General features: G+C 35.2%; 1 protein-coding gene across 1 annotated transcript; it reads left to right on the top strand.

The window, feature by feature from the left end:
* The first annotated feature begins 4,368 nt into the window (after positions 1–4,368).
* Positions 4,369–21,263, top strand: LOC110447443. The gene is made up of 7 exons (XM_021493139.1): positions 4,369–4,583; positions 10,225–10,467; positions 11,249–11,332; positions 13,189–13,515; positions 14,981–15,147; positions 17,034–17,151; positions 17,844–21,263. The coding sequence occupies exons 1-7, from the start codon at positions 4,541–4,543 to the stop codon at positions 17,978–17,980; spliced, it is 1,119 nt and encodes a 372-aa protein (XP_021348814.1). The 5' UTR covers positions 4,369–4,540; the 3' UTR covers positions 17,981–21,263.
* Positions 21,264–21,882: the final 619 nt, after the last annotated feature.

Genomic DNA, 21,882 nt, shown 5'->3' with positions numbered 1-21,882 from the left:
TAACTAGATGTCTTGTCGATGTCACGTTGCGTTATAACTAGGTGATTTGTCGATGTCACGTTGCGTTATAACTAGGTGTCTTGTCGATGTCACGTTGCGTTATAACTAGATGTTTTGTCGATGTTACCTTGTGTTATTACTAGGTGTTTTGTCGATGTCTCGTTGCGTTATAACTAGATGTCTTGTCGATGTCACGTTGCGTTATAACTAGATGTTTTGTCGATGTCACGTTGCGTTATAACTAGATGTCTTGTCAATGTCACGTTGCGTTATAACTATGTGTTTTGTCGATGTCTCGTTGCGTTATAACTAGGTGTCTTGTTGATGTCACGTTGTGTTATAACTAGGTGTTTTGTCGATGTGGATACGTCGCGTTGTGGCGACATCAGACATCTTGTATGTGTTGCGTTGTAGTATCATTACACATTGACATCTGGTTCCGTTATATCTTTTAACTTTCATTATAAGTATATGAATATATTTGAGGATAAATCCTTGCTACATTTTGTATTCAAAATGACAGTTAGCTTTGGTTTACTATGCTTTCCACATAGGTAAAACAATTATAAGTTTAAAATTCTTTAGATGTGTTCTGATCATGAATATAGAGAAATTTGACTTCTAAACATTTCCAAATCATGTATAGGCCGAAGATACATGAGGTGATCCAAAGTGGACTTTGTAACTATCTAACCATTGATTGTTTCCTGTTCATTTAGTATACATTGAAAATCGCTAAGTGGCACGCAAGTAAGTAGGGATCAGCTCGGTGAACTGTCCCGGGACACGTAATCTGTTACTAGTCTTGACCTGGCCCACAATTGTTATCATCACAATAGCATTATTGTAAGATCATTCAAATGAAATTAATATAATGGTGTTTCTAGGTGTATGTGGGCTGACTATCATATTACACCTTATAATGTAGGGAGGTAATTAATATACAATGATACCAAATAGAATGCTGTTCGTTTAGAATCCTACAAAATAAGTACAAATCTTTAAACACGATACCCTGTCAGCTCATTAAATAATGTAACCTCTTCGTCATGTTACTATACGTATGTAGAACGTGAATATTGTTGTTATTTATCATTAGTACTTCAAGTTGTCATTATAGCAGAGTCAGTGTTCTCTCGTGTCGTGTTGAACAAATTCGTGGTGCGCTATCATCGAAGTATAATTTGATTTTTGTCTGCATTCTTGTTTAATTACTTTTGTATTACATTTTTAGTATAATCATGTTATGTTATCAGTTAAGTTTAATCCTATTGTGTCCTTTCCGTTTAATCTTATTGTATTATCATTTCTGTTTCAATATTATTGTGTTATCATTTCATTTTAATCATTTTGTGTTATCATTTCAGTTTTAATACATTTGTGTTATCATTTCAGTTTAATACCATTGCGTTATTAAGTTTAATCCTATTGTTTTATCATTCAAATTTAATTCTATTGTGTAAGTTGAATTTGATCCTAGTGTGTTATAATTTCAGTTAAATCCTATTGTGGTATCTTTTCCGTTCGATCATATTGTGTTATCATTTCAGTTAAATACTATTGCTTTATTCAGTTTAATCTTATTGTTTGATCATTACAATTTAATCCTCTTGTGTTATAATTTCAGTTAAATCCTATTGTGCTTTCATTTCAGAATACAGTTGTAATTTGTGTTGTGTTTTCACTGTATCTTTGTATATATTTGTAATATTTTTGCAATATAATTCGTGTTATACATATGAGTGTTCGCATACACTAAGTTTATTGCATGGTGTAGTGTTTGAAGATGTTTCATTTCGTTTATTGACGCGTGAACTATGTATATATTAACCGCTTGCACTTACACAGGTGGTGATGCTTATTCATGAATTTAATTAATGTTCACCAGTACTCTCCGTCTATATACATACGTCATGTGGTATACATGACTAAGTATGTACTTTGCCCCGATGTCGTCGAAGTTTGAAATACGGTTGCAGCATTTCCGGTTGGACTTTAATCCCATGTATATTACCTTGGATGAGTACCCATACTATTTATAGACGCGTCATGCTTTGTGGATGCGATTTATACCCTATTTTAGTCTGTGTTTAAAATCTTACAATGTCACTCTAGCCAACAAGGAATGGTTCAGAGATGTGATCAATTTCTGAAATCGGTGACTCATCTTGATCAAATTCACAAACGTTTTCAGAACGAGGCTGAAGTTGTTTCGATGTAAACAGTACGAAGATGATAAAATTTCAATGTATACATTCGTAAATTCTTCAATTATGCATTAATTAACTTTTTAAGTATTAACAAAACAATTTGTTAGGAATCAATTTCAAACTCAATTTCGTCAAAGATCGGATTACAAGTTGCAAGGAACATAGCCGGGCTCCGTTGTCAGCATCACAATAGTTGTGTATTGATTTACACAGCTAACTATGGAAGAAACATTCTGAGATACAATTACAATAAACATCAGCATCCCACAGTTTGCCCTGTTCGTTAACTGAATGAAAAATAAATCTTGCGCTATCAAGTTTCCATGCCACATGCTAAAAACATCACCCTTTGCACAAATAGGTAGATTTATATCTAATCAATGTTGCTATGTATTTACTGACTTTTTTTATCAAAATTAAAAGAAATAGCCTTTGTCAGAGTTAAGTGGTACTTTACAAAGATATCGTTAAAATTGGGTTAAACGGTGGATGATATACTATCTTACTGTTCGACAAATGTGCCCCAGATAGTGTGTCTCAGTACATGTATATCTAACTATTCTTCTACACACTTGATTATATAGAACCGTTTGATGCACCCGTTTTATTATACCTAGGTGCATTTAAAGCAAAATATCGTTTTTGAAAACAATTCCTAAATATGTAAACAAAGAATAAGTCTGTGAGTATGTTCTTTCGCTAAATGTGTTTCGCGAATAGCAAGCGTCCGAATAAAGATAAAAGCGGCACACTGTGAAACATACATGGACACCTTAATATTTACTTGAAATAAAGGAAAACAAGGTTGTTGATACCTTATTAATCTTGGTATTACACAGAACATGAATTCGATTGTTCGGCAGTCTCGAATTAGATACTGACTAATACTGGGTCAGTTTGACAATCGCTTTCTAATACCTGTGTATGGTACTACGGCTAAATGATTTCACACAGTCTGTAACTGGCACTGCTGAAACATGTATTAAGGATCTACATACCACTGCCAAGCACTGTAACTATGTATTACTATGAAATAAGTATACTGTCGTTCTAAACAACTGAGCTACCCGGTCAACGTAAGTACACTGTGCCATTAGCACTGTAGTTATATCGTAAACGTAAGGCATGCATGTTACTTTATGTACCAAAAATCAATGGAATTTTCTTATGTGATGCCTGCAGAGGAACAAAGGAACATGACTCCTTACCGTCTGGTTTTAGGAAGGTTTGGTTGAATCACGGCCCAGATATCGAAAGAGAAAATGAACATAGCTGTTGATGGGACGTTAAACAATACTTAATCTGACAAAAAATACTGGAAAGTTAAATGATATTCAAAAGGTGTTAACTTCTCTTTAATTCAGATTCTCACTGATATGAATTGAGAGTGGTAAATATCCTAATATTTACTGTAACTATCATTTGACAGAGGATGCAATTCAATTGATGCTCTTTCTCTGTCGGATATAAAAGTCGATTTTTTTTTATTATGCTTATAAGAGTTTCTTGTGTTTTGCTGTCACTACCCGAGTTCTGGTTTTGAGGACGTGACATTACTTGTACTTGACCTAGATTTGGGTGACAGGTAGTGCAGCAGACGCATACCTTTCCGGGCACCTGGTCTTATTCTCCTTGTACTTGTTACTCTCCGTATAAGTATTTTCTTCGTAATCTTTTGCCCCAGTGTCATCACTTTGAGTTCGAATTCGATTTTGACACTTCGGTATTCTCTTGTTGTTTCATTCTGCATGAGGTCAATGTATCAACTTGTGTGTGCCGCCGCTATCAATGTTAATTCAATTTGACAGAAAATCAAATCCTTTAATGTAAAGCTACTAGAACTCTGGCCATTCCTAGTGGGTATCTGTATCGTTTTGACCAAATGTAAATAAGGGAGTCAATTTGTGTCATTTGACAATAGATGTTAGAATATAAGGATCTCATAATTGTTAATAAAAGAAAAAGGATCCATAATGCGTCTACATGACAAATGTCCTTATGTTCGTGTGCGCCTTCCGTTTTCATAATAGCTGGCTTTATCGAGGCATTCACATATAATGATCTGGAAAAACAGAAAAGGAAATCACAAAGATTAAATCATGTGAGCCAGTCCTTGCTTTAAGAGACGCCATTTAAAACGATTGTGTAAATACCCTCAAGTAGGATGACATTGCCTGTTAACCATTAATCTACCCGATGTACTATTAGCTAAGTACATCGCTATCAGGGACCGCACGCATACAAAAGGAGTAACCCTCAACATGCATCATGTGTAATTCATGTGTGCTTACATGTGTGATTATTGACAGTGTGTATCTGACGGATTTAAGATGAAGACGGTAGTGTTATTGATAGCCGAGTTTTTCTGCTTCCGTGAGTAAAAACACTTCTTATCCATTGATAATGTGAAGCATCAAACTTATATGTATTATGAAATATTTGTTTCATTGGCTGGGTTAATTATATAAACCAGGTGACCAAGCTATCTGTGTCGAGAGATTCATCCTACAGTGACCAATATGTACAGCGTGTACCGATGTATTATACTTACCACTGTCAGGTTAGCTGTCGTCTGATCAACTATCACTGATGTCCTACCCGACATTGTTCAGACTCACACCCGTAACCATGATCTACTTCGTTTTAGCTATACAGAAAAAACATTTCCTTGAATCACATGGCTTCCTAAGTTTAAACAACATTATCATTCAATAAGCAAAAACACGTCGCATTATACTGATGCGATTTAAAGGCAAAGCTTCGTTACATTCTATTTCAGGTTTGTAATTATTAACTCATATCTAGGACGATTTGGGATGGGTTTAGATGGGATAGGAATAACACATAGGATGGGTTTAGGTGAGGTGGACACGACAAGTTTAAAGCTAACTAGCAAACAAAGTTGTAGATGACCGGGGTTAGAGGAGGACACATTAGTCTCTAGGAACTTCGAGCTTAGGTTAAAGTGTTCAGTTGCAATGATATCCATGTTTTATTTTAAGGTTGACCAGAGTTTTAGATGTTTACGTTAAAATATGTACCTACTTTTATAATGAGAGTTTAACAGAGGTTCAGTTGTTTAGGTTAAAATATGTACCTACTTTTATAATGAGAGTTTAACAGCGGTTCAGTTGTTTAGGTTAAAATATGTACCTACTTTTATAATGAGAGTTTAACAGAGGTTCAGTTGTTTAGGTTAAAATATGTGCTTATGTTTGTAAAGCGTAACAGAAGGTTGGATGTTAAGGTTAAAAGATGTACATATGTTTGTTAAGTTTTAAAAGAGCTTTCGGTTGTTAAGTTTAAAAGAGTCTTGGGTGTTAAGTTTAAAAGATGTACGTGTGTTTGTAAAGATTAACTGAGGGTTGGGTGTTAAGATTATTAGAAGTTCGGATGTTAACGTTAACATATGTTAATTACGGTTACCAGAGGTTAGTATGTTAAGGTTAATAGATGCACGTGTGTTTGTTAGGATTAATAGAGGTTCGTATGGTAAGGTTAATAGATGCACGTGTGTTTGTTAGGCTTAATAGAGGTTCGTATGGTAGGGTTAATAGATGTACGCGTGTTTGTTAGGTTTAATAGAGGTTCGTATGTTTAGGTTAATAGATGTATGTGTGTTTGTTAGGTTAAACAGAGGTTCGTATGGGAAGGTTAATAGATGTACGCGTGTTTGTTAGGTTTAATAGAGGTTCGTATGGTAAGGTTAATAGATGCACGTGTGTTTGTTAGGATTAACAGAGGTTCGTATGTTAAGGTTAATAGATATACGTGTATTTGTTAGGTTTAACATAGTCAATATGAATTCCGTCTGGAAAGTTAAAATTCCATGAAACACTAGTGTTCTTAGTCTGCTTGAACGTTCACAGTTTGCATGACTATTAATGAATGAAAGCAGTATTATACTTCTATTTACCTTTTTGAGAAAGACATATTAGAAATGAAAAGCTGTTTCTTAAAAAGTAGCTTGGAGTGGACCTCGGCTTGTTATTGTATATATAGAACAGCCAATCTGTATGAAGGTTCAGTGAAATCGAATCTTAGTTATCGATCACCAACCGGACGATCTCCTTCGTAGCTGATATTAATTCCACATTTAGTATAGTTATATAATTAACGCAGTGACAAATATATATTTCAGTATGTTTCATTGACAAATAATTCGTTACCTCATCTTCCACAGACATATCATTTTGTATGGTTCACGTGTAGAATATTACAAAGTAAATATTCAAGCGGATTGCGTAAATGGGATGCTTGAAATCCGGTCCCATAACTAGCGAAACATCACATAAACTCAAACATTTACATTTGCTCATCCGAATATGTTGGCTCTTGTAATACAGAAGGGCTTAACAAAACAGATCACTCACTTTTTTTCAGTTATGAAATAATATTGTTCAAACATCAATAATGTTTTGAATATGATACCAATTGATAGAGAGATTCTGTATTTCAAAACACGATCAGGGAAACCAATCACAGGACTTGATATAGACCAGGTATCACTGATGGTCCGGCATAGTCTTCTTAATGAAATTTGCATTCTAGTTCTGTTCTGTAGAAACGAAAACACAGTATTTTTTAGATTGAACTTAACAAATAAAAGACAACCTTAAAATTATTTAGGTTAATCTTATCAATATTCGTATGTTCGTTGACCGATATGTTAGCATGGCGTACACTTTCTGGTGCCAATGTACACATTCAAACTATTTCCAGACCAAAGATATGTTTATTTTGGCACAACGCAAGAGAAACAATCAGCACAACTACTCTGTCCAAGGTGAACAACACGGCATGGTCCTTAGGCAAATCATGTCTATACCACTCATAACAGGCTTGACCGGACTCGCGTGTCTAGACATTCATGGTCATTCGTGATCAGTGTAGTATACAGAGCTTACTCGTATTTCGATGCCGTGACCGTACATAGTCAATATCCGGCGTAGTTGAGATAGCCTTTCCAGATAGGTCGAGGTTAAAACCACATTATATTGTCTTTGTAATACTTTCTCTCTTTAGACCGTGGAAAGAAAATTATATCACAAAATACAATATTTTAAAAATTCCTTCCATAAAAAGCTTACTTATTTTTTCTGAACTTAGCCATTGTTCCTGATAAAAAGTGCACTTTACGAAATCATATCGTGTAAAATATGAGATTTATTATCTTATCATTCCTGATCCAGGTGACTGGATCATTAAATGTCTCAAATAACAAGCATACAATATAACTAAAGGATAACACATTGCACTTCATAGCTGTGGTATTCAAATATATCATGAATTTACTTGTTGACAAAGGAAAGACACTTGCGATCTCGGACGATTATTAGGGAAAGGTTGCAATCATACTCCATGAAATAGAATAGAAACAACTTCATAACCAAACAATGTAGCGTGCTCCAAAAGTCTATAAAAAGAAGAACTCATTGAGATCCATTGTGGACTATACTGGCTCCAGTGATTACAATGTCAAGCGTAAAGCAGACATATTGGACCACTAGTAGGACAGTTCTTCCTTGTCTTCTGTTTAGTGGACATTGAAGAATCAAGATATGCTGTATTCCACTATGTGTATCATAAAAGGCGACATATCTTTACGAGGAGGACAATGTAGAGTCCAAAATCTATCTGCTGCCTCCTTAGCAACACTTGGGATCTTTTTCGCTTCGTTTCGTTCCTTTCGTTCCTTATTTCTTTCTTTCCTTCCTATTTACTTTTTCTCTCCGGCGGAGTCCCTACAGGTAGGGTGAAATTATTGTACCTGCTGCCCCCATCGCATGACCGTAATAGGCGACTTCATTTGGGATCTTGTCTTTTCTCTTCTCTCTAAAAAACTTTCTTCTTCCTAATGTCTCCCTTGACAATGCCCCACTTTTGGCCTTTAATTGAGCGTTCGCCCCTGCGAGGAAGGCTTTGGGTTCTGTCTTATGGTCGAGACATACCAGAATCTGTAAAAATGATAGGTTCGCCCTTTATCAGTATAATGTGACCGGGTGGGGTGTCCTGCTGGGTGTCTTCGGCAGTATGTTTCAGTGAGGTAGCACTATAAAGTCGGCATCAGTTCCGCACTATCAGAAGGAGACTTACACGAACATATCGCTGCCTCCCTAAACACATACGCATACACTACACGCATGCATCTTGCACACAGAGGAGGCCTTCCTTAAATGACCATAGCTGTTGATAGGACGTTAAACAATACTAAACCAACCAAACCAAACTCAACGGCGGATTCTGTCTAGGCATCTCATAATTATTTCATAATAACAGTTCTTCATATGTTTCTGGCCGTAGCGAGGAAGTTAAACCACAAGCAAACAAAAGCAATGTTCTCGATTTGTATCAACTATTGTTACATTTAAAGTTAATCAGGGAAATAAATATCAGGATTGTGGTTTTTAATGTATTGCATATTAAATAGTGAGTATGTACATATACTATCTGTTATAAAATTTAACGACCGAGGACGGGAAAGTACGGGGGACCTTAAAGACTTCCTTCGAGTTATCTTAGTTATAAAATGTAACAGAAGAGGAGGAGGGTATATCACATCTAGGGATGAAGAGTTCGGGCGACCTCAACCTTTAATCGAGATAACATATATATTTATTTAAGGCAAACATCAAACACAAAACTCGTTTTCAAGGTGAATGCCAGGAGCATTGCCCTTGGGAATGAGTCATACCTGATATGATGAAATACGTTTGATAAAACATCATGGTCATCCTTCATACTTCATTATCGGTAACAGTACATGCTGAGTTCGATGATATACCCTTACCCAATTGTTATACAATATTAAAACAGTACATATTGAGTTCAAAAATATATCTAAATCCTATTAGTAATACCATATATCGTTAACGTTGTCTAACTGACAACAGAAAGTACAGCGTTTTAGTTTGATTAAGTAAGGACTTTTATACAACGTCATCACTGTCTGTGCTGTCCATGTTTTAGTTTATATGATATACTAGTAACATGAAATGATCTAGCATTGGGGGAATACCGAAATTAAAATATTAAAAAACTTGATTCATACTAAAAAAAAATTATTTATTCAAATCAGCCGTGAATTGTACATTTCTACAAAATATTTAAATACTATTCACTTTAGTTGCACTAGTGATAACCTATAACATGTGTAATTATACCCATTTTGACGTCACAATAATCACATCCTCAATTTAAGATGATTGGCAAACATGACGGCGTTTTGTTCATATACAGTAAATTATGAAACATATTGTGATGTTTTACAAACATACGTAATTAAAGATCAATCTGCTAAACATAATCTCTCATTCGTTTCCATTCTTCGGATTATTTTGAAATTTGGTCGGTTATATTTCTCAAGTCTTCAGTGCTTAACGTAAGAAAATGCATTTAAGTCATATTACTTTGGTAAGAGAGCTGCTAGGATATAACGTCATGTTCAGTCATACCCTTTAATAAACCGAAGATGTATATCTCGGTTCATTACAAGATATTACAAATATCAATGCTCTGTATTGTGAAATTGATTGAACGATAACGTCTGAAATGCCTGCGGTGCAGATGGTTATAAGAAAAACGATTATTTTAGACAACCCGCGCTAAATGAATGTGTGGATTATTTTACTTTTGTATATACGCGGTACATGCTCTTCCAAATGTCTCCCCATATAGCGAATGAAAACAAGTGAGCTGTGTGTAGGTCACCTGATATCTTGTTTTCATTTCATAGGACTTAGAGCGAAGCTAATCCGAGACCACTTCCAATACGTGGGAGGCTTTTGGAAGAGCTTTGCATGTGCATGGCTTTCTGTTAACGAGAACATGCTGGTGCATGGATGAATGTTCAATAGTACACGGTTGTGAACCAATGAAAATTGAAGTGTTTTTTTTATATCGCAGACTTGTTAGAATAACTGACATTCTAGGGTAGCAATGTCATACTTGACAAGGCATCAGATATAAATATCATTTCATCATTTTAGCTAATTTTAATTTCGTTACGTTACAGAGCTGTGCCTATGTCAGCTGAAGCAAAGCATCATCGAGGAAGGGGACATGTTTCGTTTCTCCTGTGATGTCACCGTTAACCCACAACGGTTGATGTTTGATCCCGTGTTCTTTGCGGTGACGAAAGGGGACGTCATGACCGGTTTAGCAATCAACACACGACTCGAACCTAATAACGGTTTCCAACTTAATCACTTTTCTACGGGACCAGAAAACAAAACATTTGTAATAGAAATATCAAAACGTGAGCACTGCTTCTTCTGATTCTTATGATTCAAAATAATTTCCAAAACATTGATTTTAAACAAACCCCCTTATCAAATATACTCCCATATATAACCCGTAATGTAAATGGTTGTAAACTTTGACATTATCTGTATTGTAGTTGTTTGTTTGTATTGTCTGTCGCGGATAATGGGTATGCGTGATATCATTTATACTGTGTAGGAACATTCAGCATTACTCTATTGCCGTTCTTATTTATTTGGGGGAAAAAAATCAATCAATAGATTAACTGCCAATAGTAATAAATTATAAGAAAATATACCGATTAAATGTGAACTGAACGGCAGCCAGACATCGTTTGTGTGTTAATAGAGGACCAGTCTACTCTCGTAAAGGAGGTAACACGTTGTAACATGTACAGTAAATACATTTATACACAACCTGATATTACCTTTTAGTAAATTGAATGAACCTATTGGTTTCTTATCAGGAGGAAGTTGTTCGACTAAATGTTAATTTTTAAACTAGCGACTGTGCCTGAGTAAGTGGAAACGGCTGTTTTAATTTATTTGAAGTGGGGGCATGTTTTAAAGGAATTCTTCTACTTCTTAGACAGTATGATGCCGAGTAGGTTGTGTTAAATTGTACGAGAATCATACACATACTCAATGTTAACTTGGTCATTTTTATGGACAAATGAATTAGAAAACAATTTGGCGGTTTCATTAAAACATACTTAGGCATTAAAATATTATAAAAATGATATAAACAACCATTTTGATGTTATGCTTTAATTACAGGAGTAACACTCACAGATTCGGGGAACTATACCTGCGGCACAAAAGTACAATACCACAAAACAGAAACCCTCAAGGTTATGAAAGGTGAGTCGTGTCATTGATACCTACACTGTCAAAGGTGGTCAATGTCACCTTCCGAATCAGTAAAGTGTTTGATAGGGCCAGCGTTAAGACCAAATCAATGGTGCATAGCATACCATACTAAGCCGATAAGAACAACGATCGAGGTTTTACATTGTTGTTTAAATATAATCCGCGTCAAATTCAATGATTTATTTCCATCTACAATTTGATATATTTATGAATGCATTAATGCCTACAATTGAAAAATAAGTATAACACAATTTGTAATGTCAAAGTTAAAAGAACATGTATTTCGTACTTTTCGTAAGCAGTGTGATATTTAACATTGTAGTTTTTATGGTTGAACATACACTTTCAACTTCTTACAAGACAAAAGTCATACGCGTTGCCACGTAGCTGTAAAACTGTTGGTTCAGTTGTATACCACAGTGTTGAATCTGACATGTCCTAATATACAGTTATATTCGTGCCTAGCTGATATGTAACAAAGCCTTTATAGCATTTTGATATAAATCCCCCGTTTAACTGGAACGACACTGGTCAGATTGAGGAATTGAAATAATATACAATATTTTGGTCCCGTTTTTGCAATGGATTTAGCTGCCATCGTTCGAGTTCGAGTATTCGGGAAGCAGGATGATTATTAAACATAAATGATTGTTTATACGTATAAACAGACTTGTAGGTATATAAATAACCTAACACAACAGACATAAACATATTTATATGACGTCGTCGCTAGCACTACTTTATTGCGCGGTGCAACTCATCCTCAAGTGAGCTATCTAAAATTGTGGATGTATTCCGTGCATTTTTTTATGTCGTTTGCGATGTCTGATAAAAAATAACACTTGTGTAGTATTTCTCCAAATCATAAACAACCTTCACTGCTGACGTCATGATCATATTTACAATCACAGTTATCGTACTGTGATAAACTAAATGGCTTCAGATAACCAACATTTGTAATGAAAAAAAAAAAAAAATCTGCTTAAAAACACCGATTAGGTCACGTAATATTCAGTCATCTCATGTTTCCCGAACAAAGTGTTTAAGAACAAAGTACCTCCATATTTTACTTTTGCAATATTATACTGCAACGTTTGGTTTTGTCAAAGAAGCTAAAAAAGAGCACCGGTTTAATTTACTGTTGAGCTCACTGTATTAAGGATGGCGAACCCTGCATTCAGGGTGGACAATTTCTAAAATCAGGACTGACAGTCCCTTGTGGTAAGGGATGCTGCAGTCAGGATTGACGGTTTCTTAAATCAAGATTGTCGGTCCCTGCTGTTGGCAGTTTCTAAAAATCAATTGAAATATTATTAAATATCTTCCCAGTAACGGATGTACCGTTTTATCCCTGCCAGTTATTACACTAGTCCTAGTATAATTATCATATGATAGATATGTAATGCACTAGGTTATAAACAACACCATAGATACATAGCTGATAGCATATCAGATAACACTCGGTAGATAGCCGATAAACGAAAAATGATCAAGGCCGAATGTCAAAAAGTAGGCCAGATTGACAAGGAAAACATTGTTATCATCCTGACAAGTGCCCATCGGAATAAGCATTAACATTCTCATTTAACGCATAATGGATACTATGAAATACTTAAAACCATCCCTCGGATGAGCGAACTGAGAGTTATATTCATTAAACATTTCTCGTTCGATGAAATTATGAATTGTTACAATGGTCGGCTTAATAAATATACAACAGGGATGGCATAACATTCACACGCACTCATATCGCCTTTTCTTAGTTAAGCAAATAAGCGGGAAGTTTAAGATTATATTTCATTATGTTCTAGCTTTAATTATTAATAGTATAAATTTTAACTTTTCAGGGGATATCGGTGAGATATCTTTAACATTACGGAAAATCGATCAAGATGTGATATCAGGACCGGAAGTCACAGTAAACAGAGATTCAGGGATACCTGACCTCCCGTTACATGAAGTTAACCTCACTTCCGGCACTTATAAATTAGTTTGTGCAACACGAAGGCAAGATCTTAGCATATCATACGTCATTCTTATAAACGGCATCAAAATTGCTCGAACAGCTACTGTCGACGTGGACTTGGGCTCTGAAGATAGAAATGTGGCCTGTCGCGTGAGGACAACAGACAAATTTACAGATACCCACACTCTCGGGTTTTCTACCAATGTTCGTAAGTTTCCTATAGTGTTTCACAATCTATTTGTAATTAAAGGAGTGGTAAGTTCCCAGTCCTTTCACGTTGGCTATCAGATTTCATACATACTCTGTTCTTCTTTAACTTCCCAAGTCATATTTCCCTGACAGCAACAACGTTCACTGTTGTTATTATTCTCTGATAAGATATATTGGTCATTATGATAAGGAAACGCGGTGTTTTGTTTCCTCTCAGTTAATCATGTTTCCCTTCGACAAGTGTAAAAAGATGTAAAGTTTTCTGTTCCATTCGAGATACCACTGCCTTAACGACGTGGACAAATATAACTTTTTCAATACAATGCAAAACGACGTACTTTCTTGATATATTCAACAAAACTTTCCGTATATTTGGTCATTTGTCGGACAGCAGTCGTAAAGCCCTGCCTAGCTCCCATTTAGCAATATTTGGGCCAGTCAATTTTGAATATTATGATTTCCTGGACAGGTGTGTCCTGACATAAGCAATATCTCCTTAAAGCGGCTCGACTATGGAAAGTCCGAATTATTCTGACGTTTTAATTTATTGACTGATATTTTAGAAACAAATCGTCACTTTCACACACATGTCGCACATGGATCGAAAGATCTATTCTTTATGCACAAGATGAACATAAATTACATGCCTCAAACAACCAATACAATCACTAAAAACATGTTTTTAATCTAGTTTTTTGATAGACCCGCCTTCTAATGCCACGTGACTAAATCTCGCCGGCCTACGTCATAACGTTGGGAAATACCTTCGGTAACGCGAGATCTCGTCATGTGACATTGCTCATGGCCTAATTTCCATTAAAAACATGGGTTGGTATAGAAAACGTTGGAAAATACTGTTCGTAATGATCTTTGAAACATGTTATTGACACTACCTAGCGCATAAAGAATAGATCTTTCGATCCATGTGCGACATGTGTGTGAAAGTGACGATTTGTTTCTAAAATATCAGTTTGAAGTGCGCCCCGGGCGCGGGTAGCTTATTTCCCGCATATTATAGAGGGCCGAAGATTTGACGTTAATCGACGATCGACAGACTGATATAAAAAAGTCGATAAAACGTCAGTATAATTCGGACTACACTATGGAGTATCAGTGTCGGAGACAAAACTTGCTTACTGTCTTGTATCTTCTGTGATCGAAACTATTTCCTGTCTTCGACTAGAGCCGCATCATCTTGAACTGCTACCAGTTTTGTTTGATGAAGTTATACGAAGTAGATTTCCATTGTATCTTTACAAGATAGATACAAAACCAAACATAAAAATACGAGGTTGATACGGGAATTATCAGCAGTATCTACTTTTGTTTAAAAAATAGTATGCCATTCATCAACAGGGATGTTACATCGTAGACTAATTTACAATGTTTCGGATGGCTGATGGTAGAACCCGTTATTGAATTTACGTAGAAACTGAGAACATGATTCAATTGTATTTATTTAGATGAAGGCTTTGTTCCAACTGTCTCCTGCCTGCCAAATTTCTGGGTCAAAGGAAAACGGGATGAAGTGGAATGTCGTGTGTCTGGAGTGGCGTGTGAGGCGATATCACTGGATACAGATATGTTGTCCACCGGCCAGACCAACGACGCCATGGTTTTGTCCTGTCAGGTACATTACATTCCCTACAGTATATATGTTTGTTATTTATCACAAACCTAAAAAGGTCTAGGTATATTACCCAGGACAAGGGGTATATGACTCGCTACTGGGATTTCATGTCCGCAAGAGCACAGATCCTGATGTTGTGAGTTTAAAATCATTGGGAAGTAACTTTTAGTATTGATAATATAAATAATGTTATAAAAATGTTCCACAGTTAAATTAATTGATTAACGGGTAATGTATCTGTACAAAAGTAAAAACAATAAGATACCTGCAAAACAGTAGGACGTCTGACAAATAAATAACATATTTAACAAAGAAATCAGAAAGGTGACGTAGACACCCGATACAAATGTCAAGGAGCCGACACAGAGGCAGACCGTCTGATATATAAGAAATATAGGAACCATAAATAACAGTTCTGACAAACAATTCTAGAATATATCCAACAAACAAATCAGGAGCATGATAGGCCAACAGTTTTAGTAAAGAAAGAATCCTGTACAATAATGCATTGAGCAAAGATAGATTTGTTGACCTGCTTAAAGCTACAAACAACAACACTATTGTATTTTACGAACAACTATTGATATCCAGACCTATCCTGTTCCATACATTCCTAAACAGGACATAGCTCAAATGTGGCATACAAAACAGTGCATGTTAAAGAAGTACTTTTAAAACAAACTTATCTTCATTGTGCTGTCTTTTTCTGTTGTGTTAATTACCTTGTTATATTTGTAAACAAATCATAAAGCGTAGCCTATGTGTACAGTAAGTTTACCTTGCGTCCACCAGGTGTGGTGGGTATACTTAGGATATATGTTACCTACTTAAAACGTGATTGACATCAACCGTGGCTAGTGAATGACCCACTTATTTCATTGTGTTGCTGTTGTATTATCACAATGTAGGTTTTTGTAAGGATACTGATAAGGTACAAACATAGCGCTGATAGACAGCCCACCTTTCCCGACACATGCTACTAACATACTACAGAATCACCGTATCACAGCCATAAACTCTAACTTTACTGTAACTTTTACCTTTATTTTCGGCATGACTATAGCTCTGATAAATCTATTCTGACCAGTATTGGAACCTTGGAACGCGTATCCTAATAATGTCGCTCTAAAAAATTGAGCTAGCAGGTCAAGGTCAATTGTCGTACACAAACCGAAATTAAAAGTTGGGGTGGGGGATGGGGGAGGTCATTGTTATTATCTTGCCAATAGTGTGACTGGCACTCTTAACAAATGAAGGTACTTGGATAACCATTATGTCGCGTGCTAATTCTTTATTGGTGTTTGAGGAGCACACGTACCTTAAGATGTGTGTCTGTTGTGAAGGCAACACGATTTAAGTATATGATATTATCTAAATAAGTAAGGATAAATGCAGAAAACACCATTGCCAGTGTCTCCGACGATCTTGGCGGTCAACATATAACTTATTGCTCCCAAAACTGGCAACGAGTGCTACCTACTGTATTCCAACTGCTGTCACGGTCATACTTTTCATTAAATATATGATATGATATTAACCAATAAGCATAATCATTAAAGAATAAATATAACGAAAGATAACTGGAAACAGTTTTTGAAACATTATTTGGCTTCGATAAAGATTTCGCCTTTGGCTTCCTCCGTTATCTGATGTAGAAAGTGAGCGGCGTTCTACTGATTTATTTACGTCATACCTACAACGTTTGAGATCACAGGTCAATTTTCAGAGTCCGACTGGTCGTTTTATTGTATTTGTCAACGAAAATACAAATCATAAAGTTATTTAGACCATACTGTGTGATATATAGAAACAAGTGGTTGAAAGAACGTTAATTTCCAACAAATGATAAAAAAAAATATTTTAGAAAAATGTCATATATTCCTCAGACGAACCGAACAAGGGAGACGCTGTCTAGTATCCTGCAAATATCCGATACCAGTTCGGAAACGTTATTCATCAAAGTCAGGAGCCAGCTGGAAGACTTCCGGTTCGAAATCAAAACAGGTAAAACACGGATACTAATACAATATAAGTAATGTTCTTATAGAAAAGCTCTCGATGCTTTCATAACAAATGTTCGTTTTTATATAAATACAGTCTTTTCTTGTTTGAGTGCTGTGCATGGAAGGTTAATTTCCCTATATAAGGAATCATTCATTTTATACGTAAGATCCAACATATTATGTACTATTTAATTTGAGGATAATATGACGACATGATACGACATACAGTATAGGTATAAAAAAAAAACCGCTATGAGGCTAATCCGACATATATATTTCAAATTTTGTCATTATGCTTAACATCACAAAAAGGTCGGCTTTGCTGGAGAACCAACAGTCTCCGAGGTTGGACGTAACTTGGTAGCTGGAATCAATTCTGGCACGTTTTATATGACTGGTGTAAAGACAGATTATCCGTACTGACCTTTTGTAGTGTTGTAAAGGGGTTTATAGACACATTTCTCTTTTTCGCTTTATTCTAAATGTTTTGGAACACTTTAGACAGGTTTTTTTTCATTCTTTTGACATTTAATACCACCAATGAGTTATAAATGGCAGAAATGGTTATATGACAAGGATATGCATCGTGTATATGTGTTTTCTTACTTTGTATGTGAAGTAATTGTCTATTGTGCGTCTCTACTGTCATTGCGGTTTCGTGCGAGCCACATTTTTTATGTTTCCCTGTTGCAGGTATACCACCCCGCTACGATGCCCTGGCAAGTACAGCTGATATCACAGGTTCCCATTACAGCTTCATCTTTAAAGCTGTAGTGACAACACTATTGATGCTTCCAATCGCTACCTTTTTGGAGATGGTGATCATGTAAACAAACCAATTAAAGAGATTACCTAATGAAAAAAGAGCCAACATGACTGTAAACTAATTATCGTATACCGAGAAATTTTCGCTGCAGTTCAAATTTTTTTTTTCGCCCTCATTTCAGAGGGTACATTTATCATAATAGCGAATAAAAGTGAACAGCATAAAACATAGGAATTAAATGTGAAGGGCAAAATTAACACTTGGTGAAAATGTCCCGGTATTCGTTATTAATGTTTGTAAGGTTACGCTTCTGTTACACGAATTAATGCACAATGATTATCGATAACCCCGATACCTTCATGTCCAGTGACAATGTTTATAGTATGAGGTTAGGATGGAGGAATGAAACAATGCTTGAGAAAGAAACTTCCCACTGTTTTCCTTAGATATTGGGACAACCGGTTTTGCGGTGTTTACTATAATCAGAACATAGAGGGAACATCGCTTTGTTCATCTCTATGAAAACATTCTATTTGCAGTGAAACCCCAACGGCTATTACTTATATATTGAATAATTTCATTGGAGGTCTTAAAATACACACCTTCGATAGATAAGGTATCAACAGTGTTATCTATTTAGAGTAAATAGTTTATCATCTTTCAGTATTATCTTCTAATTTATCGTTATGTTTACCTAACATACCATAGCGTGTTGCTGATGTGAGTATTTGTGACACATTTTGATAAATATACCCCAGTCATCTCCCTTTGTCAAATTATCTAAATCCTTTAATGCTCTTGTTATTAAACGCTTGTGTTTCGAGAAACCAACTTATTTCATTCATAATTTTTGATTTTCGTTAACATTTATATTTCCAAAACCTTGAGCCCTATGTAGTTGGTAAGGCAATACGTTAATTGTTGGACTATTTGTTGAATCTGTTGTGTTTATATATGTTTCACATAAAATTGCACGACGCTTCTAAGGACATTATGGTTTGGTGCCTGTCTACGTAGGACATAATGGTTTGGTGCCTGTCTACGTTGGACATAATGGTTTGGTGCCTGTCTACATAGGACATAATGGTTTGGTGCCTTTCTACGTAGGACATAATGGTTTGGTGCCTGTCTACGTAGGACATAATAGTTTGGTGCCTGGCTACGTAGAACATAATGGTTTGGTGCCTGTCTACGTAGGACATAATGATTTGATGCCTGTCTACGTCAATATTACATTGTTTTTTATGTTCTGTGTCGTCTCCCTCTAAATTAAACATTGTGGTTGGCTATGTTAATTTTCCCTTGTTAGTATGACATTAAACTGTATATTCCTTGTGCCTACCAATGTACATTATTGTATTGTTATGTTTCCTCTGTGTTCCATTATCTCACTATTAATGTTAACGATCATATTGATGATTTATACCATTACGTGACATTTTTGTATGCTTCACTGGGACACAGATTCAATACTAACAGACCAATGCAATGGGGTTATCCCAGATGCCTTTGTTTTATATGTATGACATGCGACTTCTGTATGATGACGTTATTTGTTCTTATTATCATTATACTCATGTCATACTTGACAGTATACAGGGCACATTGTATAACTGTAACAGAAATGTCCTGATATAACACGTTTCAGATAATACTTGTACCCAACTGTTATGATTTTGTTACTTTTTATTTTGTTGCAATATTTTTTGAGATACCATCATAAATATATTGGTATTAATTTTGAACGTAAAATTTATTTCATTTTCTACTAGACTGTTACAGCAATCATCTTATATATTGAAGAATATTACAATACAAAGCAATTCATGTGATAAACTCAATATAACAGTACACAGCTATGTAATTGACTCATAATTACCTTATACAGCAATGTAATTGACTCAATATTACCTTATACAGCTAAATTATTGGCTCAATATTACCGTATATAGATGTAATTGACTCCATATTACAGTACACAGCTATGTAATTCACTCCATATTACTGTACACAGTTTTATAATAAACTCAATATAACCTTACACAGCTATGTAATTGACTCAATATGATCGTCCACGGCCATCTAATTGACACAATATTCATAAACTAAGTTACGTAATAAGCGCAATTTGGCCATACATGTTGATTAATTATGTGATCGACTCAATATTCCAGTACCAAGCTTTGTTAAATGTAAATTTAATTGACTCAATATTAAAACGCAGAGCCTAGTTATATTTTTATTTAGATTACTCAATATAATAATACATAGCTTTGTTATATTAGTATTTAATGGACTCAATATTGCTGTGCAGACCTTGTTATATTTCTTTTTAATGGACTCAATATAACTGTACAGACCTTTGCTTCATTTCTATTAAATTGACTCAATATTTCAGTACAAAGCTTTGTTACATTTCTTTTTAATTAACTCAATATAACTATAAAGACCTTTGTTTCATTTCTATTTAATTGACTCAATATTCCAGTACAGAGCTTTGTTACATTTATATTTAATTGACTCAATATTACTGTATAGACCTTTGTTACATTGTAATTGGCTCAATTATACATTACAAAGCTTTGTTTCTTTTTGTATTTGATTGACTCAACATAACAGGACAAACCTTATTTGTGTGATTGACTCAATGCTGCAGCACAAAGTTAACTTTGATTCCATATTGTATTTTCATTAGCAGAAGACTCTACTTTTGTACGAAATGTTTTCAGTGGTATATCAATAGCTAGTCTAAAAAGCTCTTTTTAATATGGCCAGACATTTGGCAAGTCTTTTTCTTACTGTTCATTGTGAAAAAAAAATCTTATTTTGTATCGCACCTGTACTGATTAGTGTTAAATCCTGATATTTTAGCCTACGAAGAAAGATTGAAATATGATTGTAATTTAAGTTAGTCAAAACGTATAACTAACATTAGTTGTATTAATTGTCACTCTATAAGTAAATGGCCCTTCTGATGTTAAGTTATACTTACCTATAAAATAGCATTATAATTCAGACGATTTCTAGAATAAAGCATACCAAGATGAGCTCTGTCTTTATTTAGTTACATAACACGAGCTCTGTCTATATTTAGTTACATTACACGAGCTCTGTCTTTATTTAGTTACATAACACGAGCTCTGTCTATATTTCGTTACATAACACGGGCTCTGTCTTTATTTAGTTACATAACATGGGCTCTGTCTTTATTTAGTTACATAACACGGGCTCCGCCTTTATTTAGATACATAACACGGGCTCTGCCTTTATTTAGGTACGTAACACGGGCTCTGTCTTTATTTAGTTACATAAAACGGGCTCTGTCTTTATTTAGTTACATAACACGAGCTCTGATTATATTTAGTTACATTACACGAGCTCTGTCTTTATTTAGTTACATAACACGAGCTCTGATTATATTTAGTTACATTACACGAGCTCTGTCTTTATTTAGTTACATAACACGGGCTCTGTCTATATTTAGTTACATAACACGAGCTCTGTCTACATTTAGTTACATAACACGGGCTCTGTCTTTATTCAGTTACATAACACGAGCTCTGTCTTTATTTCGTTACATAACACGAGCTCTGTCTTTATTTAGTTCCATAACACGAGCTCTGTCTTTATTTAGTTACATAACCCGGGCTCCGCCTTTATTTAGTTACATAACACGGGCTCTGTCTTTATTCAGTTACATAACACGAGCTCTGTCTTTATTTCGTTACATAACACGAGCTCTGTCTTTATTTAGTTATATAACACGAGCTCTGTCTTTATTTAGTTACATAACCCGGGCTCCGCCTTTATTTAGTTACATAACACGGGCTCTGTCTTTATTCAGTTACATAACACGAGCTCTGTCTTTATTTCGTTACATAACACGAGCTCTGTCTTTATTTAGTTACATAACACGGGCTCTGTCTTTATTTAGTTACATAACACGAGCTCTGTCTATATTTAAGT

Source organism: Mizuhopecten yessoensis, unplaced genomic scaffold (genome assembly GCF_002113885.1).
Source record: "Mizuhopecten yessoensis strain PY_sf001 unplaced genomic scaffold, ASM211388v2 scaffold3385, whole genome shotgun sequence".
NCBI classification, from domain to species: domain Eukaryota; kingdom Metazoa; phylum Mollusca; class Bivalvia; order Pectinida; family Pectinidae; genus Mizuhopecten; species Mizuhopecten yessoensis.
This window is presented reverse-complemented; position numbering and strand designations above follow the sequence as displayed.

Coding starts and splice junctions, on each gene's coding strand:
- LOC110447443 (XM_021493139.1), top strand. CDS start 4,541: ATGAAGACGGTAGTGTTATTGATAGCCGAGTTTTTCTGCTTCC. Junction 11,333..13,188: donor AACCCTCAAGGTTATGAAAG/GTGAGTCGTGTC, acceptor TTAACTTTTCAG/GGGATATCGGTGAGATATCT. Junction 13,516..14,980: donor CGGGTTTTCTACCAATGTTC/GTAAGTTTCCTA, acceptor GTATTTATTTAG/ATGAAGGCTTTGTTCCAACT.